The sequence below is a fragment of the Panthera leo genome, chromosome B3, assembly GCF_018350215.1.
Source record: "Panthera leo isolate Ple1 chromosome B3, P.leo_Ple1_pat1.1, whole genome shotgun sequence".
NCBI classification, from domain to species: domain Eukaryota; kingdom Metazoa; phylum Chordata; class Mammalia; order Carnivora; family Felidae; genus Panthera; species Panthera leo.
This window is the reverse complement of record NC_056684.1, coordinates 84,567,106-84,593,927: the sequence shown is the minus strand read 5'-3', so window position 1 is coordinate 84,593,927 and position 26,822 is coordinate 84,567,106. Positions and strand designations below refer to the sequence as shown.

The window sequence follows — 26,822 nt, the reverse complement described above, 5'->3', positions numbered from 1 at the left end:
AGGTGTAATAGTTATAAATGTTCAAGACATCTAAGATGTGGCCATGATGATGGATTGGTGACATAGAATGCAAATAAAGATATGAAGTTACACATCAAAGAAATAGGGCTAGGGTTTGGGATTGGTCACAAATTGCTAATAGTTTCTCTAAAACACAAATACGGTTGACCCTTGACCAGTATGGGTTTGAACTGTGCAGGTCCACTGACACATGGATTTTTTTTTTTTACTATAAATATATTTTTTCTCGTTTATGATTTTCTTTTCTTTAGCTTTATTATAAGAATACAGTATACAATACAAAAAAAACATTCAAGATGTGTGTTAATCAACTGCTTATGTTGTTGGTAAGGCTTTCTGTGAACAATGGGCTATTCGCAGTTAAGTTTGGGAGAAGTAAAAAGTTAAAACGTGGATTTTTCACTGCATGGAGGGGTCAGTGCCCTAACCCCCATATTTTTCAAGGGTCAGCTGTATACAGAACTGAAATAAGAATATAAGATTTAAATTGAAGCTCAGATATAGTAGAGATATACTGGGAAGCATAGTATAGCAAAATAATTTAGACCATAATTGATATATAGACAACTTTATATATTTAATTCTTTAGATTTGGTATAGTAAAACTGTTTATTTTACTTAAAAGCAAAATTATCTGAAAAGATTAGTTACTTTTTGCATTATTCTCAAAAGGGTAAAATGATGAAGCCTGAGGGCAGTATAGCACACTTGTTAAACAGTGAAACAGGTAGTTTACTTATGTAAAGGGAGTTTTTAATGTATTTCAGACAAAATTTACTGTACCATTAACAGTTACAGTAAAAGACACAAAGGTAAAGATTTAAATAGATGAGTTTTATATTGATACCAAATACTCTGTGGAGTATTGTTCTCTAAATGTGCTAAGTTGTTCCCTTTGGACTTTCTTAAAGGTATAAAGGACCAGATTAATGCAGAACCTTTTAGAAACAGCTGTAAGCCAACAGCAGGTGATCCTGTGGTCTATAGTGACAACATGCTGTGTTCGTTTTGTTTTTTTTTTTTTTTTAATATGGCAAAGTGACTAATCATTGTGCCCTTGTCTAAGGCATGTTTCATCATCTTCAAGCACTTTTTTGGCCAAAGACTTCTAAACATAGAGTGTCCCTAATAAGCTCAGTATTAGATTGAACGAGTCTGATTTGAGGACTATTGGCAGGAGTAGGTGTAATTATTAAATTTACTAAATAATAAAGCAAGGTAGTAAAGTTGGCTTTTCGTCAAATAGCAGTAGTCTTATTAGCAAAAAGACATCATTTGCAGGGTCAGAGTGAAAGGAGTCTCCAAAGGATTCATTTTGTCCTAATTACAGTTTCACCTATACATATTATGCAAAGCTAATATTTAAAGCATTTGCCAAAATTAACTTCCTCTGCATGTTCTATTAGAGTGCAATGAATTGCAGCAGCTTTTTATGTCTTGCTGCTTTTGTATGCTGTAATAATCTGTAATTATGGGTTTGCTGCAAATGCTGTAGGGTTTGTTTAATCTGACAATCTGAAAAGACAACCCTGAATAGACTTATTTAAATGAATGTTAGTTACACAAAGCCTTAGAAGCATCGATATCTTCATGTTACATTTTCTCACAAGGCTAGTTATTTAGAATTTAATTTTGAATATCTAAATTAGAGAATTTCATATGTTTTCTTTATATCTAAATTGATTTTGAGGAGAGATACATATGTTCCATAGTTCATAACTCAAAATTTTAAATAAAATTGTCCAATTAACAAATTGAGAGATTTTTATCCTTCCATATTTATATATATCCTGAATTTAGAGAAGCAGCTTAGGAAAGAAAATGCTGTTACCTACATCTAAAATCTAAATATAGTTTGTAAGTATTCTCAGTGTTAGTAATTATGACAGATTCGTAAATGAGTTCATTTGAACTGCATTCCCACTGTCTCTTCCTTTGAGAAGAGGATGTATAGGATGGACAGGAACCTAGGACTAGGGTTTTGTTTTGGGGAGAGCTGGCTCATTCTTGCAGTTTATTTATAAGTAAGTTTGAAAAAGGAACTCATAAAACCTGTGATACTTATAATGCTCTCAAAATTGAATGATTTATATTGCTTCTGTTATATTCAACTTTGTATACAAGTTTTCAATTCATCTTTATAAAAAAAGATCTGTATTATTCTTAAAGAAAAATGGTGTTTGAGGTGTTACATGTGATTTCTCTAAGATCACAGATCAAGCCAGAGGCGAAGTCAGGAATTTTTCTCTGTTTTGTGATCTGTTTCTATTAAATTATATTCTTTCACTTCTCAAAAATGTTCTACAAAAAAGATTCATTGCTTAGAACAAGTCATATATTTAAGTTTATCACTCAAAAAGAGGAGGACAAAGAAAGAACAGAAAATTCTTTTCATACATCAAAAAATTTGTAATGTCTTTAATTACAATTTTTTATAACAATTTTTCTGTTTGTTTATTTTTGGGAGGGAGAGAGTCCAAGCAGGGGAGGGGCAGAGAGAGAGGAATACACAGAATCAGAGCAGGCTCCAGGCTCCAGACTGTCAGCACAGAGCCCAACACGGGGCTCAAACTTATGAACCGCAATACTATGACCTGAGCTGAAGTCGGACATTCAAACAATTTAGCCACCCAGACACCCCTTTTATTACCATTTAAAATGTGATTAGGTCTTAGTTAGATGAGCTTTTCAATTGATCTGGCCTTTATAGATACTGAGGTATGCTAAATAATACTATTTTGAAGTTACTATATACAGGGAAAAAAAGTTGAATTGTTTCCATATATCACAGTGATTTGCTAAAAGAAAAGGGCATTTTTTAAAAATGTTTATTTATTTTGAGAGCAATCGAGAACACTAGTGGGGAGGGGCAGAGAGAGGAAATCCCAAGCAAGCTCGTGGCTGTCAGTCGGAGCCCGACATGAGGCTCAAACTCACAAACCATGAGATCATGACCTGAGCCAAATTCAAGACTCAAGACCCTTAACTGACTCAGGCACCCCGAAAAGGGCATTTTAACAAAAGATAAAAATACGGAAATTAGAGTTGTGGTAAAGATGGAACTAACACTGAACTGGGAAGCAAAAGACCAGCTCTGTTCTTTGGTAGACCAATCTCTTAGCTCTTGTGTACCCACTTGTCCTCACGTTCAAAATGATGAGTACTGGCTAAATTGTCTGTAAGGTCCCCAACAGCATGAACTTTCATTACATTCTAAGTTTTAATGAGGGGAAGGGAAAGCAGACACTCCATTCAAGCCACTTCTCTGTTTTTTCATCCAATGACATATCTTTTTACTTGACCTGCATATGGTCTTGAAAAAATGTAGGATTGAATTAAGGTTAATCATTTAGTGTTACCTAGTGTTGAATAGCTGATTTTCAGAACTAGGCGTATTTATAATTGAAGAACAACTCAATATAATTGGAACTTTTTAAGTAAACTGAAAAATATTTATATATATACATGTATGTGGTCATAAAACATGATTGATAATGGAAGAAGATTAAAATTTTGATACTCCAACATTTCAAAGTCAACCAAAGTTCTCTTTTAGAGTTGGAATAATGGAAAAAGATGTTTTTGCTATTAATGGCATAGCAGCTGGTTTCTTGCTGATACTTGCTTGTAGTCAGTGAGGGCTATGGCCTTGAAAATATAACACTATTCTTTTCTCTTGCTTCTTTTTAAGCATCACATGAGCAGTGCACAAGCTAATGTCCTTACAAACTTTTTTTTAATATGAAATTTATTGTCAGATTGGTTTCCATACAACACCCAGTGCTCCTCCCAACAGGTGCCCTCCTCAATACCCATCACCCACCCTCCTCTCCCTCCCACTCCCCATCAACCCTCAGTTTATTCTCAGTTTTTAAGAGTCTCTTATGGGTTGGCTCTCTCCCTCTCTAACTTTTTTTTTTTCCTTCCCTTCCCCCATGGTCTTCTGTTAAGTTTCTCAGGATCCACATAAGAGTGAAACATATGGTATCTGTCTTTCTCTGTATGACTTATTTCACTTAGCATAACACTTCAGTTCCATCCACATTGCTACAAAAGGCCATATTTCATTCTTTCTCATTGCCAAGTAGTATTCCATTGTGTATATAAACCACAATTTCTTTATCCATTCATCAGTTGATGGACATTTAGGCCAAGGGATACAGGAGTGCTGATGCATAGGGGCACTTGTACCCAATGTTTATAGCAGCACTTTCAACAATAAACTTTTTTTTAAAGTGGAGTTTATTGAGATATAATTTACATAAAATATAATTTATTTTTTTATGTCGGAATTTTGCTACATATTATGTTGGTGGTTACACAACTCTGTACAGTTGCCAAAATGCATCACAAAGTACACTTAAAACTAAAGAATTTATGTAGATAATACTTTGATCATCAGGACATTCTCAAATCTAGATTTATTCTGGCAGATAGGCCATAGTGTTTCCAAATGATTAACTTTCAGAATGTGTTCAGACAAGATCACTCTATGACTATGGTAGAACAATATAGAGACACAATCATTCTGTAATCACGTCTATAACTAAGACAACACTGTATGTACACACACATACAAACACACAACTAAACATCCTCTTCTAACATAAATGATGAGTGCTTCCTTACCAATGACAACTCTTCCCCTGCCTCGTAGATGAAAAGTATCAAGACTGTCCCCAACTTCCCGACACCACTCATTTTAGAATTGGCTTCCACATCAACCTGCTTGCAGTCACACCGGCAGTGTTTGGCTAGTGGGCTTTGCCAAGTTATTGTCTCTCTCCACTTCTTCCTTCCTCCCTTTTTTTTTTTTTTCAACTTTTTTTTTTTTTTTTTTTTTTTTTTTTTTTTTTTTTTTTTTTTGGGACAGAGAGAGACAGAGCATGAACGGGGGAGGGGCAGAGAGAGAGGGAGACACAGAATGAGAAACAGGCTCCAGGCTCCGAGCCATCAGCCCAGAGCCTGACGCGGGGCTCGAACTCACAGACCGCGAGATCGTGACCTGGCTGAAGTCGGACGCTTAACCGACTGCGCCACCCAGGCGCCCCTTCCTTCCTCCCTTTATTCTGTTTTCTGTCTTCCTTCTCCCCCCACTCTTCCTCCTCCTTCAGGTCCTGCCATTTCATGCCCTTGAGTGCTGTATTCTTTGTTTTCTTTTTTTACTCCTTGCTATGGATATGCTCCTTATCTATTTGCTTTCCCTAATGTGCGTAAGGAAGGGGAAAAAATGCTTCTGACATCCAACTAACTGGGACCACAATGACCCAAAAGAATATCTTACAAAAATACAATACATAAGCAGGCCCATAAAATATGATTTCCCTGAAAGTTTTCATGGTATATACTGGTTACGTTGATTCACTGTTTAAATTGATCCTGACTCCTAAAGTTTAGTAAAAGATTATTTTCTCTGAAACTTTTACATCATTGATAAAAACCATAATTAAATGCCATGTTAAGGCATGTAGTTTCCCTGAATCTACTCATGAGATAAGAAATTTATCAGTTGGATTTCATTGGCTTTCTAATCTGTGGACTGAGTGATTTTAAGTGATTTATAAGACTTGTGATCCTTCTTTGCAAGTATGATTTACAGGGGTGCCTGGATGGCTCAGTAGGTTAACCGTCCAGTTCTTGATTTCGGCTCAGGTCATGATCTCACAGTTCGTGAGTTTGAGCCTGGCATTGGGCTTTGCACTGATAGCACGGAGCTTGCTTGGGATTCTTCTTGCCCTCTCTCTGCCCCTCGTCTGCTCACGCGCTCTCTCTCTAAATAAATAAATAAAGCTTTAAAAAAAAGAAAGTGTGATTTCTTTATAAAGGCTTAAGTTTAAATTGTGAATCCATAAGCAAAACTTTGAAAAGGGCTTTTTAAAAAAATTAACAAAACTTCATCAAGAGTTTTCTTCTTTGCCATCATTCTTACAAAACAGAATCTAAATTGAAAATATTTACTCTAATATTTGAATATGATTTTGATAATGTGATGAAATCTCCATTTGTTTTCTAAAAATTTCATTGTTACATGACTTCCTACCTAGGAAGCAGCAGTATCCCCACTCACTTATATTTCTTATTTCTAGTGAAAACTCAGATGCAACAAGGATTAATCTCTATAGCCGCCCGCACTGTTATTACACATCTGGTAAATCACTTGGGCCATTATCCAATGAGTGGTGGTCCTGCTATGTTAACAAGTCAGGTGTGTGAAAATCATGACAATCATTACAGTGAAAGTACTGAACTTTCTCCTGAACTCTTTGAGAGTCCAAATATCCAGTTCTTTGTGTTGAACAATACAACCTTAGTGTCCTGTATCCAGATCAGATCAGAAGAGAGTGTACCTGGAGGAGGTTTATCAGCTGGCCTTGCATCAGCCAATTCAAATGTCAGAATCATAGTACGTGATCTCTCCGGAAAATATTCCTGGGATTCTGCCATCCTGTATGGACCACCTCCTGTGAGTGGCTTGTCAGAACCTACATCTCTCATACTTTCATCATCTCGTCAAGAGAAGGTCGAAGAGCCTCCTACATCTAATGAATGCTTAGAAGATATAACAGTAAATGATGGGGTTTCCCTCCAGTTTAAAAGAGGATTTAGAGAAACTGTACCAACTTGGGATACCATAAGAGATGAAGAAGATGTTCTTGATGAGCTTTTGCAATATTTAGGTATAACTAGTCCTGAATGCTTACAGAGAACTGGAATTTCACTTAATATTCCTGCTCCACAACCTGTGTGCATTTCTGAAAAACAGGAAAATGATGTTATTAATGCTATCCTTAAGCAGCATACAGAGGAAAAAGAATTTGTTGAGAAACACTTTAATGACTTAAACATGAAAGCTGTGGAGCAAGATGAACCAACACCTCAAAAGCCTCAGTCAGCATTTTATTATTGCAGATTGCTTCTTAGCATATTGGGAATGAACTCCTGGGACAAAAGGTAAGAATAAAAGAATTTTTTTAACATTAATCTTACTCATCTTTTGATCAAGCATTTTAGTCTCTGTTCTTTTCCTCACTAAATTTTATCTGCCAATTAGTTGTTTGGCCACTGGACAGATTTCAGATCAGGACTCAAGGGAATAAAAATAAAACTCAATAAATTAACTATTAACATTTTCATAATGAGTAGTAGAACTATGACTTAGAAATCATAAAAAAAAATAAAAATTTAAAAAAAAAGAAATTATAGCTCATATAATTGAAAGAAATCTTATTTTTCCAACCTTCTTGTAAACTGATAGTAAAAACTATTTTTTCTTACAACGCTTCTGACACCAAACGTGGGTTTTTCACACTAGGCAGTTCCAGCACTAACTGGAGTCAGCATAAACAGATTAAGGGCTCAGACCCACAAGTTCTGCCTCCCACTTCAGACAAAAGTTGCAAGTCCATACTTAAGACCAACTAGCTACAAATCAGATAACCACCTATAATGATAATTCACTATAATGACTCATTAAACATTTACTTCTATTTAGCGGTTTATTATAAAGGTTAGTTAAAGGTACAGATGAACATAGAGATGAAGAGGCATGTAGGGTGAAGTCTGAAAGGATCCCAAGTTGCAGGAGCTTCTGTTCCTGTGGAGTTGGGGTCTGCCACCCTTCCAGCACATTGAATTGAGTTGACTAACTGGGAAGCTCTTTGAACCTCATAGTGTAGGGATTGTTATGGAGACCTCTTCATATAGGTATGATTAATTATTACCATTCTCCCTTCCCCATAGGGAGGCTGAAAGTTCCAAGCTTCTTTTTATTTTTATTTTTTTAAGCTTATTTATTTATTTTGAGAGAGACAGAGTGCTAGCAGGGGAAGGGCAGAGAGAGGGAGAGAGAGAATCCCAAGCAGGCTTTGTACCAGCAGCACAGAGCCCGATGCGGGGCTCGAACTCACAAATCGTGAGATACGACCTGAGCCGAAACCAGGAGTCGGATGCTTAACCGACTGAGCCGCCTCTGAAGTTCCAAGCTCCTAATCATGGTTTGTGCTTTCTGATGTCCAAGCCTTATCCTGAAGTTTTCTAGGAGCCCACCAAGCATCACCTCATCAGAACAAAGATGTTTCTGTTACCAAGGAATTGCAAGGGATTTAGGCGCTCTATGTAAGATGTTCCTGTCACCTTTGTCACTCAGGAAATTACGAGAGTTTTAGGAGCTCTGTGTCAGGAACTGGGAGCGGAGCCGAAATACATATTTCTTTTTATGTCACATCAGCCTAACAGGTTTTTTAGAGTGACAGCAGTATGATCTTTTCTTGTTTGTGTCAGAGAAATTAACTCAAGATTTAGCATCAAATCAAGAAAAGAATCTTTATTTCATTTTTTAAAATTTTGTTTTCTTACATATATTGTAAAAAACCATGTTAAAAACTTGGAATAAACACAAAGTATTCATGTAAGAGTTAAATGAAAAGGCATTAGATTTAAATCAGAAGAACCAGATTAGGTCATTTAATCTTTAAGCTTCAGACTATAAGTTGAGGAAATAACTCTCATCTCACATAAATATGAGAATTAAATTAGATAATGTACATAAAATGCCAAAATTGTACACTAGTGTAAAGCATTACTGTACATTTGATTTTTAAAATTTCTGATACTAAAAGCTGTAGGGAAGTGGAAGAAGCAGCATTGTTTAATGTATTGTTTTTGTTCAATTTGCAGTAAGAGGGGAGCTCAAGTATCACTGGATGAATAAATCTTAAGAGTAATTTAAATGCAGGGGAAGCATTGAAATGGAGTTCTACTTGATTGACCAGTGTTTATAATCTTACTTAATTTAAATCCTTCCGTTTGTTAGAAGGGAGTATCCTCTACCTTATGGGAAAGGCATTTTGTCAGGAACACAATTTGTCTGATGGTATGTCCAAACGTAGGTAATTGCCACTCACAGGAGTGCACTCTATTCTCTTTTACTGTAGGATGATCCATATTCTGTCTCTTAAAAAAAATAAAGGTGGGAAGCTATATTTTGCCACAGCAAACATTGATTTGATGTATATAATTTGTACATATTTAGCACCTATAGAACCTATTTGGTGAAATTTCTACATTGCTTCATAGTGTAAAAAATACCCATAAGGTAAAACAAGAAAGCAAAGCAAATTCCATCTGGATTACTTGGTAATCCATATGCTTACTTGGTAATGATTTCGATTTTGTGAGTATTTTATTTCTCATTAGGAACAGCTTTCTTACATATTTTTAGGGAACTCTTAGGGAACCTACAAATATTTTTGTCCATTTTTCTGGATATGAGCTTTATAAGTTTCTGCAAGGAAAAATTGAAGTGACCAATAGATAATGATCCACTAACAGAAATCTGTGAAGGCCTAAGTAGAAATAATGACCTATATTCTTTACATTTCTTTTAGGGTCTGTTCTCCTTTGTGTTAGAAGTATGAAAAGGCAAGAAAAGTGTTTAAGAGTTGCATGAGTAGAGTGGAAAGTATTTCCGGGACTGTCATGTTGTTCACTGCAAAGGTGATGAAAATGTTTATAAATCTCTCTGTTTAGGAGGAGCTTTCATCTCCTGAAGAAAAATGAGAAACTACTGAGAGAACTTAGGAACTTGGATTCCAGACAGTGGTAAGTTGTTGGAGAACCTTCAAATTTATAACTAGCAACTGTCAGCTATTTCTCTTTATGTGTGAATAATACTGTATTGTTGATTTCTAACTTTCTGAGAAGAACTACATTTCATTTATTTATACCTTTCAGTAATAAGCTTTTTGAAGAAAGTTCAGGGCTATGTTAAAGTATTTGGTATCTCGGAATTGTTTACCCTTTTTTATGCATTTCAGAATTCTTTTGATTGCAGAAATCTAATTGAAGCTATAAAATGTCCTTTGGTTTTCCTGTATGTAGATATTCCAAGCATACCCTTTTTGATTAGTCTCAGAGGTCTCAAGTGAAATGACTGGTGAATACAAGCTAGTACATACTAAACATATTAATGGAACAAAGATGGATGTAGGTTATTGCTATAAATCTGATTTCTGATTAAGCTCTTGGATTATGTACCCATTTACATGTAGGTTTTGATATGTAAAACTCTTATATCATTATTTTAATGGTATCTAGGTTCTTGATGCATATGGGATGTATATGGACAAGATTTCTGGGAAACCAGTGCTAGAAATTGCAGAATATCACTTAACTGGAATTCCTATAAGGTTGACATGTATATGTGCTACTTTCTTTTCTAGACTCAAAAAATAAAATTTATGGGTAAGTGCTTTGGGGCAGTATAACTAGAAACACATTAATAAAGCGATGCTTTGAATGTTACCATTACTCAGAATGCCTGTATTTCTGAGATCTCCAATCCACAACCTACTTAACATCCATTTCTCACTCTCTCACATCTTTGTCAGCTGCTGTTTTGTACTTTCATGTTTCCAGTTTTTTGCTTTTTCTGTTTCCACGGTCAGTCTGCCACCAACCTCTGATTTCACTTGCCCTGTCCAGCTAATTCGCACATTGTCAACTATAAAAATACCATTTCTGGCATTTTCAAAACTACTCTTCCATTTAAGTTTATATATTTAGGTATGTAGATAATCAATATATATATTAATTCCAATCAGTTCTCCAATTGGAATCATTCTTAACATCTACTTTCTCTACTCCTAGGCAGAGGTATATTACTAGAGAAAATGATCAAACCATTGTGATATAGGAGTTAGTGTAGATTCATGCTCCTTAACTTTATCAATACCTTCTCTCCTGTTCAGCAAATTTCTTATCCCTTGTTTACTTCTTACCTTGTTTCTCAGAGTAATTATTATAAACCGCTTCTTTGTTTTTTAAGCCCTTCTTTATAGTCAAATGATCATCTCTATTCTAACCTCATTAAGGATTCAATTTAAATGTTTGACCTCTTATATAAAAGTCTGGTAGAACAATAGTTCCTAACCTTTCTTCTTCCTCCTCACATTCACATTTTAACACACATTAGTTACATCTCATAAATTAAATTCAGTGATTCTGACGATTGAGGAACTAATTTGAATCAAGCCAACCGCATGCCATCATTATTCTATAGGAATGCATAGTAAAGATAATTCATTCCTTTCCCATATCAAACAACTCTGACTTATAACTTCCTCTCTTTAAAATTCCTTTTTTTTAAAAAATGTGTTTATTTTTGACAGAGAGACAGAATCTGAAGCAGGCTCCAGGCTCTTGAGTTGTCAGTAGAGTCTGAGGCGGGGCTCCAACCCGCCAACCCTGAGATCATGACCTGAGCAAAAATCGGACACTTAACCAACTGAGCCACCCAGGCGCCCCTCGCTTTAAAATTTCTGTATTGAGCCATCTTTTCTTGCTCACCTTCAGTTTCAGAAAAGCCTTTTTTCCCCCATCTGTACTTCTACTTACTACCTTCTCTGACTGCTCTAGGATCTTCAAAAAGTTATCCCATCTTTATCTTGTATTTCTACTTACCCTTTACCATCAACACACCTGTTACCTTCCTTTAAACAAAACTTCTCAGTTACCATCCTTTGAAGCTACAGTCTATCTTTTTTATGCCTTTTACTACCAAATTTTATGAGAAAATAGAATCTTTACTCAGTTCTTTGGTTTTTGTTGTTCTTAGCTTTTCTTAGAATAATCTTTTAAAAATAATGTTTCATTTCTCTGGTTATTATAGAAAATATACAATAGAAAAATAAACAATCTACCAGTAAAGCCTTGGATTGCAAGTAACTTGTTCTTTGAGTGTTCCACAAGATGAGCAAACATTTCTAATAAATTTTAACTTGATAAATGAGCCAGTGGTTTTTGAAATTGGCTTTAATATATGAGTGCTTTGGATTGCAAGCATGTTTCCAGAACAAATTATCACAAACCAAGGTTTTACTGTATTTATAACACTATTCTTAACACTTGTTTATGTAATTTTTCTCTTTTTTGATAGACATACATTTGATTTGTTTGTTTTAAAAAACTGGAATCACGGTAATATATATGTACCTAGTAAGTTATCTTTTAAAAAGGACTTTATCATTGGGGTGCCTGGGTGGCTCAGTCCATTAAGTATCCAATTCTTGATTTCGGTGCAGGTCATGATCTCACAGTCATGAGATCAAGCCCTGCGTCAGGCTCCTTGCTGAGCATGGAGCCTGCTTGGGATTCTTGCCCTCTGCCCCTACCCCCAGCCTCTCAAAATAAATAAATAAACATTTTTTAAAAGGAACTTTATCATATTGTGAGCATTTTCCTCAGCCATTTTGATATTTTTCAAAAATAATTTTTTATGGTGCCAAGTTCTGTGATTATTGGACATTTAAGTTGTTTTTAGTATCATGCCCTAGGATAGATTTCTAGAAATAGAATTATTACATCAAAGCATAAGAACTTACTTCAGGTCATATATATTGCAAAACCACCTTTCACTAAGTACTAATTTCTACTCCTACCAACACTGTATAAGAATACTTATAGAAATTCTACTTGGCCAACACAAGGTGTTAATCACATTTCTAAATCTTTCCTAGCTTGAGAGGCAGGTCATGGTATCTCTTTAATTTATAGTTCTTTATTAGTAACAAAGTTAATATTTTTCATGTATTTGTAACAAATTTTACTCTTTTCCAATTCCCTCTTAGTGTCCTTTTTCTATTTAAAGTGGAATTTTTCTAACCTGTAAGAGCTCTCTTACATATATGGTTATATAAGGATTAACTTTCGTACTTATTGTGGGAGTTTTCCCAATTAGTTGTTTGGCTATCAGTTTTCAACAATTTCACATTGTTTATTTAACATACAGGTTTTTCATTTGTATGTAATTATGTCTCTCAGTCTTTTTTCTTTGGATTTTTTTCAATTGTTTAATCATACTTCAAGAATTAATTCTGTCTTGAAATCAATTAAACATTCTATTATATTTCCTTCTAGATCCATAGTTACTTGTTGAAGTGGTAATTATTTTACATTTAATTCTTTATTTCTTCTGGAATACGTTTTAGTTTATGCAGTAAGAAATGAATATTGGAGAATAGTCTTTCTTTGTGATTTGGTAATGTATACCTTTCCCGTTGATTTAATGTTTCCTTTATCAAATAATAAGCTGTGTATTTCAAAACTATCTGTTCATTTCTTTTGATTTTTCTATGAATTTTGTGCAGATGCTAGTGTTTCACTTATTGTAGCTTTATATTTTAATATCTGATAGGCCCAGTCTTCTTCCTCACCCTCTTCATACATATTCTTCTTTTCTTAGATATTTTCACCTGTTTATTTTTCTAGATACATGTTAGAATTAGGCTGTTGTTTTCCAGAAAAAAATCCCATAGATATTTTGCTTTGATATGCAATAAAACTTTCATATAGAAAGAATAAGCACATTTGTTATCATTCTTCCCATTAGTAATCATGGCATGTTTTTCATTTATTCTGGGGCCCAGACATTACTTTTAGGGTTATTTTATTGCTGTGATGCTATTCTAAAATTTTTTTTAACATTTGTTTATTTTTGAGAGACAGAGAGAGATAGAGCACAAGCAGGGCAGGAGCAGAGAGAGAGGGAGACACAGAATCCGACGCAGGCTCCAGGCTCTGAGCTGTCAGCACAGAACCCAATGCAGGGCTCCAACTCACAGACCGCGAGATCATGACCTGAGCTGAAGTCAGCCACTTAACCAACTGAGCCACCCAGGCGCCCCTGCAGTGATACTATTCTAAATAGAATTTATTTCCCATTATATTTTGCTATCCAGATACTTTAGTGAATTCTTTTATTTATTTTAAACATTTTATAGTTATCTCAGTCTTAGGATCTGTCTAGGTATATAATTATCTACAAATAATCTCTTTTCTAAGAGTTATGCCTGTTTTTGTTTATATCATGTTTTATTGCATTGACTAGAACTTGCACTACAGTGTTCAGTAGTTATTGTAAGAGAGAGTGGACATCCTGTTAAAGGAATCTTTTTCAGCATCTATTCAAATTTTCATATAGTTTTGCTTTCTTAACTAATTGATGTACTTTAAAACCACTGCATTGATAATACTAAGTAATTCTTGCATTCTTGGGATAAACCCTACTGGGTCATTTGACATCCTGCTGTGTTAAATATACTAGATTTTCATTTTGAATTAGTGTATAGTCCATTTCTAAGCATATTCTATATTTAAATTTTTATCTGTTCTTATTATGTTTTTAGAATTAAGGCTATAGCCAGGTTCATGAAATGAATATTATCTGTTGTTTGAAAATTTAGAACAGTTAGTAAAATTTCTAATTCTTCCCATTTGTCTCGTTATTAGTCTCTGGGTTTTCTTTTAGCTCTTGGGTCATTTTCAATTTATTTTATCTTTTTGGTTTTTTACAAAACTCTTTTTCATTGAGACTTTCAAAACGCATACTAGCAGGTAATAGTATCATAATTCTGTCCTATTCCTTTTCTCCTTTTATTTTTGTTGGACTTTTTTTTTTCTCTTTTTAAAAAATTAATTAAATTATGTATTCCCATATTATCCCTTCAGAGTTTTTTCAACCTGGCTTTATTGAGATAGAATTGACATACAACATTTTGGTAGTTTATGGTTTAAACATAATGATTTATAAATATACATATTGCAAAACGATTACCACAATAAGGTTAGTTAACACATCTATTTTAGTTACATGTTACAATTATTTTTTGTAATGAAAACTTTAAAAAACCCTCTCTCTTAGCAACCTTTAAATATATAGTACAGTACTGTTAACTATAGTTAGCATGCTGTACATTACTTCCCCCGAATTCATCTTACAACTGGAAGTTTATGCCCTTTGACCACCTTCACCAATTTTGCCCCTTACCCCATCCCCACCCCTGGAACCAATCTGTTCTCTGTTTCTATGAGTTCAGTATTTCAGATTCCACATATAAGAGAGAACATACAATATTTGTCTTTCTTTGACTTATTTCACTTAGCATAATGCCCTCAAGGTTCATCTAAATTGTCACAAATGGCAGGCTTTCTTTCCATTATTTAGTTGGCTCTTGAACAACACAGGGGTCAGGAGCACCAACTCTCCCCACTCCTGTCCCCGTGCAGTTGAATGTCTGTATACAGCTTTGACTCCCCCAAAACTTAACTACTAATAGCCTGCTGTTGACCAGAAGCTTTACTGATAGCATAAACAGTCAACTGACATATGTGTTATATGTTGTATGTGTTATATATTGTACTCTTTAAGCTATAGGAAAAATGTTAACTGAGAAAATCATAAGGAAGAGAAAATATATCTATAGCACTGCACTGTATTTATTGAAGAATTTTTGTTTATAAGTGGACCCACACAGTTCAAACCCCTGTTGTTCATGGGTCAACTGTACATGTATACCACATTTTCTTAATCCATTCATCTGTTGATGGACAGGTGGTTTTTCACACATTGGCTATTATAAATAATGCTGCAGTGAACATGGGGATGCAGATTTCTCTTCAAGAGAGTAATTTTGTTTCCTTTGGATATATACCCAGAAGTGGGATTGCTGGATTATGGAGTAGTTCTGTTTTTAATTTTTTGAAGAACCTCCATACTGTTTTCCATAATGGCTGCATCAATTTACATTCCCACCAACAGTGTACAAGGGTTGTCTCTTTTGTACATCTTTGCCAGTACTTGTTATCTCTTGTCTTTTTGATGATAGCTATTCTAACAGTTGTGAGGCGGTATCTCCCTGTGGTTTTGATTTGCAGTTCCCCAATAATTAGTGATGCTGGACACCTTTTCATGTACCTGTTGGCTATTTGAATATCCCCTTTGAAAAATATCTCTTTGAGTCCTTGGCCATTTTTCTTAGGTCCTCTTTTCTTTTTTTGCCCACTTTAATTGCATTACTTGTTTTATTACTGTTGAATTGTATGAGTTACTAATATTTTGAATACTAACCCATTATCAGATACATATATATAATTCACAGATATTTTCTTCCATTTCATAGGTTCCCTTTCCATTTTGTTTATCATCTGTTCTGCTATGCAGAAGCTGTTTAGTTTGACATAGTCCCACTTGTTTGTGTTGGTTTTGGTTTGGAGTTTTGGTTTTGTTGCTTGTGCTTTCATATCTAAAAAAAATCACTGCCAAGACCAATGTCAAAGAGCTTACCTTCTATTTTTCTTCTAGGAGTTTTATGTTAAGTCTTTGATCCATTTCATGTTAGTTTTTGTGAGTGGTATAAGGTAGGAGTCCAGTTTCATTCTTTTGCATGTGAATATCTGTTTTTCTCCATACCATTTATTGAAGAGACTATCTTTTCTCCATTGAGTATTCTTGGATCCCTTGTCAAATATTAGTTGACTATTTATGCATCGGTTTATCTCTGGGTTGTCAGTTCTGTTCCATTGATCTTTGTTTTTATTACAATACAATTTGATGACTATAGTGTTGTAATATAATTTGTAATCAGTAAGTGTGATGCCTCTAGCTTTGTTATTCTTTCTCAGAATTGCTTTGACTCTCTTGGGTCTTTTGTGATTCCATATGAATTTTAGTATAGTTTTTCTGTTTCTGTGAAAAATGCCATTGGGTTGATAAGGATTACAGTGAATCAGTAGATTACTTTGGATCAAATGAACATTTTAATACTAATCCATGAACCACAGGTTATCTTTCTCTTTATTTGTTTCTTCAGTATCTTTCATCAATGTCTTAAAGTTTACATTATGAAAATCTTTTATCTTGGTTAAATTTTTTCCTAAGTAAATTTTTTGGATGCTATTATAAATGAGATTTTCTTTATTTCTTTGGCAGATAATTCAATGTTAGTATATAGAAAAATGACTGACTTTTGTGTCCTACATTTTTATTGAATTTGTTTACTAGTTCTAACAGTTTTTTTATGGAGTCTTCTGGATTTTCTTATAAGGTCATGTCATCTACAAAAGGAGATAATTGTATTACTTTCTTTCCAATTCAGATGCTTTCTATTTCTTTTTCTTGCTTGATTGCTCTGACGAGGACTTCCAGTACTATATTGAGTAAGAGTGATGAGAGTGGGCACCATGATCTGTTCCTGTTCTTAGGAAAAAATCTTTCAGTTTTTCTCTGTATGATGTTAGCTGTGAGCTTGTCAGATAAGGCCTTAATTATGTTAAGGTGCATTCCTACTCTGTCCAGTTTGTTAGAGTGTTTGTCATGAATGGATATTGAATTTTATCAAATTCTTTAGCTGCATCTATGGGGATGATTGTGTGAATTTTATCTTTTATTCTGTTAATGTGATGTATTACATCTATTGATTTGCATGTGTTGAACCATCCTGGCATCCAAAGGATGAATCTTACTTTATCATGTTGTTTGATCCTTTAATGTACTGTTGAATTCTATTTGCTAGTATTTTGTTGAGAATTTTTGCATCTGAACTCATGAGATGTTGGCCTGTAATATTCTTTTCTTATAGTATTCTTAACAAGCTTGGGTATCAAGGTAATGCTCTCCTGATAAAATGAATTTGGAAGTATTCCCTCCCTTTCACTTTTGTGGAAGAGTTTGAGAAGGATTGGTATTACTTCTTTAATTGTTGAGTAGAATTCACAGTGAAACCATCTGGTACAGGGCTTTTCTTCGTTGGAAGGTTTTTGATTACTGCTTCCATCTGCTTACATGTTTAGACTTTCTGTTATTTGATAATTAAGTCTTGGTAGGTTGTACATTTCTAGGAACTTACCATTTCTTTTAGGTTGTCCAGTTGTTTGGCATATAGTTGTTTATCATAATCTCTTACGATCATTTGCATTTCTGCGGTATCAGTTTTAATATCTCCTCTTTGTTTATAACATGCATTCAGGTCCTCTTTTTTGTGGTTTATTTAGCTAAAGGTTTTCCAATCTTGTTTATATTTTCAAAGAACCAGCTCTTGGTTTTGATCATTTTTTCTTTTTTCCTATTCTTTATTTCATTTATTTCTGCTCTAGTTTTTATTGTTTCCTTTCTTCTGTTAACTTTGGGCTTAGTTTATTCTTCTTTTTCTAGTTCCTTTAGGTGTAAAGTTAGGTTATTTATTTGAGATCTCTTTTCTTTTTTTTTTTATTTTAGAGAGAGAGCACAAACAGGGGAGAGGGACAGAGGGGGAGAAAGAGAGAATCTTAAGCAGGCTCTGTGCTTAGCGCAGAACCCAGCGTGGAGCTCAGAGCTCAATCCCATGACCCCGGGATCATGACCTGCACCAAAATCAAGAGTCAGACGCTCAACTGACTGAGCCATCCAGGTGCCTCTCTTTTTTCTTGATGTATGTATATATCACTATAAACTCCCCTCTTGAAACTACTTTTGCTGCATTCTATAAATTATGGTTTGTTGTATTTCCTTTTTTGTTTGTCTCAAGATATTTTTAATTTCCCTGTTGATTTCTTTTTTGACCCATTGGTTGTTTAGGAGTGTGTCATTTAGTTTCCATGTATTTGTGAATTTTTCAGCTTTCCTCCTGTTTATTGATTTCTAGTTTAATTCCTTTGTGTTTGGAAAAGATACATGATATAAGATTTCTATCTTCTTGAATTTGTTGAGATTTGTGTTCCAGTACATGATCTGTCCTAGATCATGTTGGCCTGTAATTTTCCATGTGCACTTGAGAAGAATGAATGTGCACTTGAGAAGAATATATATTCTGCTACTGTTGAACAGAATGTTCTATATATATCTGTTAAGTCTGTTTGGTCTGTAGTACTGTTCAAATGTACTTTCTTGCTTGATTTCCTGCCTGGATGATTTGTTCATTGTCGAGAGTGGGGTGTTAAAGTCCCCAGCTGTTACTGTATTGCTGCTTATTTCTCTTTACTGTTACTATTTGCTTTATATAGTTAGGTGCTTCAGTGTTGGATGCATAAATATTTATAATTGTTTTGTCTTGACGGATTGACCCATTTATGGTAGTGACTTTTTTTTTTTTTTTTTTTTTACCGTTTTTAACACACAGTCTACAAATATAGCAACCTTTGCTTCTTTTTGTTGTTTTACCATTTGCTTAAGATACTGTTTTCCATCCCTTCATTTTCATACTCTGTGTTGTGTTGTCTGTAAAGCTAAAATGAGTCTCTTGTAAGCAGCATATCATTTGGAACTCACTTTTTTTTTTCTGATCTATTCAGCCATTCTGTCTTTTGATTGGCAAATTTAATTCATTAACATTTAAAGTAATTATTGAGAGGTAAAAACTTACTAATGCCATTTTTTCATTGTTTTCTGTTTTGTAGATAGTTTGTTTTTTGCTTTCTCTACTGGTGTCTTCATTTGTGATCTAAAGACTTTTTAGAGTAGTATGTTTGAGTCCTTTATCATAATTTTTTGTGTATCTACTACAGGATTTTCCTTTGTGGTTACCATGAGGCTTATATAAAATATGTTATGTTTATAATGTCTTATTTGAAGCTGATTAGAACTTGATAGGTAGCATACTGAAACTTTAGATTTTTACTTCTTCCTCGCATTTTAGGTTATGATGTTACTACAGTTTATATATTTTTTATATTGTGTATCCAATAACAAATTATTATATTTATGATTTTTAAACATTTTCTAACTTTTAAACTAGAGTTGTAATTAATTATGTACCATGATTACAGTGGGCTTTCTTGTCTTGATACAAATAATCTACTTAATCTTTCCAAAGAAACAGTTTCTCATTTATTATATTCTATTACGTTTTTTTTTTTTTTAGAAGGGAGAGCCCTTTTTTTTTTTTTTTAATTTATTTATTTATTTTGAGAGAGAGCAAATGGGGGCCAAGAGAGAGGGAGAGAGAGAATCTCAACCAGGCTCGGCACTGTCAGCAGGATGGAGAGCCCCATGTGGGGCTCCAACTCACAAACCATGAGATCATGACCTCAGCTAAAATCAAGAGTTGGACACTTACCTGACTGAGCCCACCAGGCACCCCTATGTTCTATTTTTTAACTCATTAATTTTTGTTTATTATTTCTTAATTTATAAGTTTTATATTGTTCTTTTTCTTCTAGAATTGAATGTTATTTGTCTTAGTTTTATTATTTTTTTATTATTTTTATTTTTTTTCAATATATGAAATTTATTGTCAAATTGGTTTCCATACAACACCCAGTGCTCATCCCAAAAGGTGCCCTCCTCAATACCCATCACCCACCCTCCCCTCCCTCCCACCCCCCATCAACCCTCAGTTTGTTCTCAGTTTTTAAGAAGTCTTATTATTTTTTAACAATGAAATAGTCTTAGGGTATAAAATTTTTCTGAGTATATAGCTCCTATCGATTTTTTTAGCCTCAGCTTAAACATCACTTTTTTTGAAATCCTTTCCCTAAACTACCCCTAACTCTTTACCTTCTCCCTAGTCATGTTTGGACCTTCGATGTGCTCTCACAGACCCCTGTAACACTTCCTTGTCATAGCATTTATCACACCATATTATTATTATTATTATTTCTTAGATATTTTTATTACTTCTTTCCAAGACAGTTATAATAACTCTCTAGGTAATCTGTGAGTTCTCGTATCCTAACTCTTCCCCATGATAATTTATCTTTGGTACTAGATGGTCAAGTCCTTGAGGGCAGGAATCATATCTCTTTTGCTGTCTTGCTCATCATGTGTTCTCAGACCTCACTGCTCTACAGAAACTATCCTTCTGAAGGTTAGTATCCTGACCATCAAGTCTAAAGTTTTCTCAGTCCTCACCAGGCCCTTTGATTTATCTGATTAACTAAATTTAGTTACTTTAATAAGCATTTTAAAAGATTTAAAAGATTACAGCAGTTAGATTTACAAAATAATTGATTACAAAGCACAGAGTTCCCACACACCCTCTTTCCTCCTTCACATAATTTTCTCTGTCTCTTGTATCCTTGTGGTAACATTTGTTAAAATTGCTGAAACAATATTGATATATTATTATTAACGGAAGTCCATGAAGAGTTCATTCTCTGTGTTGTACATTGTATGCATTTTGACAAATTAGTAACACCTATCCACCATTACAGTATCCTATATAATAGTTTCACTGCCCTAAAACCCCCTGAGTATTATATCCCCTAATTTAATACTATTGTCTCTTCTCTAAAATGTTCTTCTCCCCTGGCTTCTGTAACACTATAATTACCTTGTTCAAATCCTAGTTTTCTATTATTCCAAGTTTGTCTTCACTGGTTCATCTTTCACCTCCTAACCCCGTAACATAGCTATCCCTCTTATTATGATATCTCTCATACCTTCTCAACCCCATTCTTGCCATGTACTCCTCCTATCTCTCAATTCTCAATCATAATTTTGCAGCTGCCTGTTACAAATTTTTACCTGCTTCCTCATTACCATTGCCAAATCAAATCCTCTCATAATTTTCTTGGTTATGTTTAGAAATACTGTATCAGTCACCTAAACTTGACCATTTCCTTTCCCTTGCCCTTCCTCTGTCTCTCCTTTGCTTCTCTTGCCCCCAACCCCTTGATTCATGTTCTTATTACTTTTAAGAGAGTGTTAGAAGGTGGGGGAGTGGGATGGTAAAGTATCCCCCAAATTAACAAGGCCCTTTGGGAATGGAAAACAAAGCAGGCAACTCCACACAGTTTACACAGAATTTTTGGGGGGTAACTTACTGACACGGGGGATCAGGCAGAGGACAGTCCACAGCAGCTGCATAGTTATTCTCTGCAAAGTCCAGACCTTAGTCCACAAATTTTATAGAACGAAGAGACATGCAGTAGGGCATTGTAGTGAGATCAGAGGGTTCACAAGCACTTTATATTGTTTGCATGCACCTGATTAACAGCTAACCTTTAATTAGACCTCGTGATACCACCTGTGCATCAGGGAAGGGAAAGACAATGTTCTCTCTAACAGATTCATGAGAGGCCAAAACAAGCCATCTCAGCCTTGGCAAGCATTTCTAAGGAATGTATATTAACCTCCAAGGGGCCCTGAACACATAGCCACAAGCAAACATGAGTAAGATAGTGAGCCAAATATGGAGTAAGTATCGAGAGTTATAACAACTCTCTTAAGTATAGGCTCTCATCTCCTGACTTCCCCATCTAAACAGTCCTCAACACCAGAATAATATTTCTAAAGTAAAATTTTGATTTTTTTTTTCCTTAGTGTCTTTCTAGTGCGTGGACCAGACTCTTTAGTCCAGAGCTCAGTTCATACCAGCCAGTCTTGGCTGTTCATGGTTCTTTATGTTACCTTATGCTCTTCTACTTCTTGGCTCCTGCTAAACTACTACTTGTCTTATATATACCTTGAATATATGGGGGACATCTTACTTGAGAAAGCATAGGCATTTTTTTTAATACTCTATACCAAATGAATGCATGCCATTTATTAGTTTGCTTTTTTAAAAAAGAAACAACAGTTTCCTTTCTTTTTCAATACAGTGGGTTCAAATAAATTCACTCTATGTGACATTAAAACAAATTTTGAGCTATTTCTCAAGAAACCGGTAGACAAACCTGATTACAGGCACACCTCATTTTGCTGTGCTTTAGTTTATTTCACTTCGCAGTTACAGCCATTTTTACATAGTGAAGGTTTGTGGCAACCCTGTGTCAAGCAAGTCTGTCAGCACCATTTTTTCCAACAGCATTTGCTCACTTTATGTCTGTCTGTCACATTTTGGTAATTCTCGTAATATTTCAAACTTTCATTATATTTGTTATGGTAATCCATTATCAGTGGTTATACAGCTTGCTGAAAGCTCAGATGATGGTTAGCATTTTTAGTAATAAAGGTTTTTTTTAATTGAAGTATGTACTTTTTTAGACATAATGCTATTGCACACTTAATAAACTATGATATAGTCCAAATGTAACTTAGAAATGCACTGAGAAACAAAAAAAAATTCATTTGACTTCATTGCTACATTCACTTTATTGTAGCCTAGAACTGAACCTGCAGTATCTCTGAGGTACACTTGTACTTGTCTGATGAACTAGGGAGAAAAAATGAAAAGTTACATTATTTTTCATAAAATGTTTATTATGAGAGAAAGTAATGTGCACATGCAGGATAAGGTAAGAAGCAGAGAAGGCCGAGGGGAGGGGGAAGGGTGTGGGTAGAATCCCAGGCAGGCTCTGCACTGCAGAAGCCAGTGCGGGGCTCGATCTCACAAACCATGAGATCATGACCTGGGCCAAAATCAAGAGTTGGACACTTACCCAACTGAGCCACCCAGGCACCTCAAAAAAGTTACATTGGTTATACTCTTACCTCCCTAGACGATCTTTTATTTTCTTTGACTAGATTAACTGATTCCTGTTCCTCATGGTTGAACCACCGGATTTTTTTATTTCAAATCTCAATATTTGTATTATTATTTCTATTGCAGTGTATATGTAGGGATTCAGAAGTGCTTATAACTTAGCAGACTTTGCTTTGAATTTTCCAGTAGTAAGCTCATAATACTTTGCTAGTGCTATGCGTATTCTTATATGGTCACATAGAAGTTGCAAGTTCATTAATTTCTTTTTTTTTTTCTGGTGCCTTATTGTTCATTTTTGTGGTATAAAGCTAATGTCAATATACCAAACATTTTAGCAGCAGTAGTTAGTAGGTAGAAAAATAAGAAGAAATGGTGAAAGATTAAAATTTGAGATGAAATTATTCATCTTATTATTCATTTTTGTGGTATATATTAAGCTAATGTCAATATACCAAACATTTTAGCAGCAGTAGTTAGTAAGTAGAAAAATAAGAAGAAATGGTGAAAGATTAAAATTTGAGATGAAAGGGCAGCTGAGCTCTGCTTTTACAAATTGTAAGAAGGTCGCGGCACCTGGGTGGCTCAGTTGTAAGTGTCCAACTTCAACTCAGGTCATCATCTCACAGTTCGTGGGTTGGAGCCCCATGTTGGGCTCTCTGCTGACAGCTCAAAGTCTAGAGCCTGCTTCAGATTATGTCTCCCTGTCTCTCTGCCCCTCCCCTGCTCATTTTCTGTTTCTCTCTCTCTGAAGAATAAATAAATGTAAAAAAAAATTTTTTTTAATAAAAAAAATTGGGGGGCGCCTGGGTGGCTCAGTCGGTTAAGCGTCCAACTTCAGCTCAGGTCACGATCTCGCGGTCCATGAGTTCGAGCTCCACGTCGGGCTCTGGGCTGATGGCTCGGAGCCTGGAGCCTGCTTCCGATTCTGTGTCTCCCTCTGTCTCTGACCCTCCCCCGTTCATGCTCTGTCTCTCTCTGTCTCAAAAATAAATAAACGTTAAAAAAATTAAAAAAAAAAATTGGAAGAAGGTCATAGATAATATAAAGATGATTTCTCTTTTACTTTTGCATTGTAAAGATATATATTCTTTTTTTTCCTACATGGCACATATCTTTCTCTCAACTTTTAGATTTTTTTTAATGTTTATTTATTTATTTTCGGGGTGGGTACAGAGAGAGAGGAAGACAGAGTACCCCAAGCAGGCTCCACACTATCAGCACAGAGCCTAACACAGGGCTTGAACTCCTGAATGGTGAGATCATGACCTGAGCCAAATCAAGAGCCAGCCATTTAACCTACTGAGCCACCCAGGCACCCCCCAACTTTTAGATTTATATAGTACTAAGTGAACAGTTCTGAGTCTTTGCAATTTTATAAATTATGATTTATGAGTTCTAATTAATGGTCCTTTGCCTAAATAAAATGAAAATGTTTGAAATATTGCAAGAATTCCCAAACCATGACACAGACACACAAGGTAAGAACACGGAGAAGTTCCCTTTCTGCCAGGATCAGAATTTATATATAGTGGATCATGCTTCGAAGTTAAATTCTTAACAGCTTTCTTGAGATGTATTTCTTATACCATACATTTTACTCATTTAAAGTGTACGTGTTTTTAGTGCATTCAAGGGTTGTGCAACTATCATGACAATCTAATTTTAGAATATTTTAGTCCCTTCGAAAGGAGACCCATACCCATTACCAGTAACTCCCCATTACTGCCAACCATCCCCCACCACACTCACCAGCTCTAAAAATTTTCTTTTTTTAATGTTTATTTATTTTTGAGACAGAGCATGAGCAGGGGAGGGGCAGAAAGAGAGGGAGACACAGAATTCAAAGCAGGCTCCAGGCTCTGGGCTCTGGGCTCTGGGCTGTCTGCACAGAGCCCGACGCAGGGCTTGAACCCACAGACCATGAGATCATGACCTGAGCCAAAGTCAGATACTTAACCGACTGAGCCACCCAGGTGCCCCATACTCCTCAGGTCTAGACAATACTAATCTACTTTCTGTTTCTGCAGATGTGCCTATACTGGGCATATCCTACAAAAGGAGTCAAACAGTATATAGTCTTTTGTGTCAGGCTTCTTAGCACAGTGTTTTCAAAGTTATTCCATATTGCAAGTATATCTCAGCACTTGATTTTTTTTATTGCTGAATAATATTCCATTATATGAATATACTACATTTCTGTTTATTCATCAGTCGATGGACATTTGGATTGGTTTTACTTTTTAGATATTAATAATAATGATGCCATGAATATTCATATACACATTTTTTTTACATGGACACTTTATAATTTTATAAACATTTTTATAAAACTTTTACAGTTTTAGACCTTATATTAAGATCTGTGGTTCATTTTGATTGTTGTTTTTGGTGTAAGATCAGAAGTTGCGAGGTAAGAATTCAACTTCATTCTTCTGCCTATGGATATCCATTTGCCCCAGCACTGTTTGTTGACAAGACTCTTCTTTTCCCATTGAATTGTCTTGGTACTGTTGTCAAAAAGCAATTGACAGTGAATATAAAGGTTTATTTCTGGACCAAAGATTCTGTTCCATATAGACCTGTTTGTCACTTCTTATGACACTATCACAGTGCATTGATTGCTGCTGCAATGTAGCAAGTTTTTAAATTGGGATTATGAGTCCTCCAACTTTGTCTTTTTTTTTTTTTCAAGACAGTTGTGGCCATTCCAGATCTTTTATATCTTCCTATGAGTTTTAGACTGAGCTTATCAATTTTTACAAAAACAGCAGCGGGTATTTTGATAGGGATTACATTGTTTGTCGATCAGTTTGAGGGTACTATCTTAACAATATTAAGTCTTTCCGTCCATGAGTGTGAAATTTTTTTTTAAAGATCTTTAATTTTGTTTGACAGTGTTTTGTGATTTTTCAGAGTATAAGTTTTGAACTTCTGTTTTCAGAGTATAAGTTTTATGCTTAACTTTTTGTTAGGTACTTTTGTACCTATTTACCTAAGTAATTCATTAGTTTTAGTGACATGGCTTTATAAAAGGAATTTTCTTATGTTTGTTTTCTGATTGTTCATTGTTGGTATATAGAAATACTTGATTTTTACATGTGGGTATTGTATCCTGAACTCATTTAATAGCTCTAAAAACTTTTTAGTAGATTCCTTTCTATATACAAAATCATCTCATCTGCAAGTGGATGTAGTTTTATTTATTCCTTTGCAGTCATATTACTAATTGATTCTCTTTGTTATTGATCTACTCAGGTGTTCTGTTTCCTCTTGAGTTGAATTTAGTAATTTGTGTCTCTAGGTATTTTTCCATTTAATCTAAGTTATCTAATTTGTTGGCATAAATTAATATTGTTGTTCATAGTTGCCTTATAATCTTTTTTATTTCTGTAACATGTATAATGGTATCTCTTTAGTTTCTGATTTTAGTAATTTGATTCTTCTTGTTTTCTTGTTCAGTCTAGCCATAAGGTTCAATTTTTTTTTATTATCTCAAAGAACCAATTTTTGGTTTTGTTGATTTTTTTCTCTGTTGTCTTTCTGTTCCATTTCATTTTCTTTCCACTCTAGTTTTTATTAATTCCTTCCTCTACCTGCTTTGATTTTAGTTGCTCTTTTTCTAGTTTT

At 34.7% G+C, this 26,822-nt stretch overlaps 1 protein-coding gene across 8 annotated transcripts in view; it reads left to right on the top strand.

Moving 5' to 3' along the window:
- RALGAPA1 (Ral GTPase activating protein catalytic subunit alpha 1) overlaps positions 1 to 26,822 on the top strand; it is a 264,987-nt gene that overhangs the window by 173,806 nt on the left and 64,359 nt on the right. For 7 of the 8 annotated variants that reach the window (XM_042942992.1, XM_042942991.1, XM_042942988.1 and 4 more), the window contains 2 exons: positions 6,108 to 6,972; positions 9,550 to 9,621. In XM_042942992.1, the coding sequence (XP_042798926.1) occupies positions 6,108 to 6,972; positions 9,550 to 9,621 (937 nt within the window). Of the gene's footprint in view, positions 1 to 6,107; positions 6,973 to 9,549; positions 9,622 to 20,537; positions 20,637 to 26,822 lie in introns of all 8 variants that reach the window. The other variant, XR_006203767.1, reaches the window with a different exon arrangement.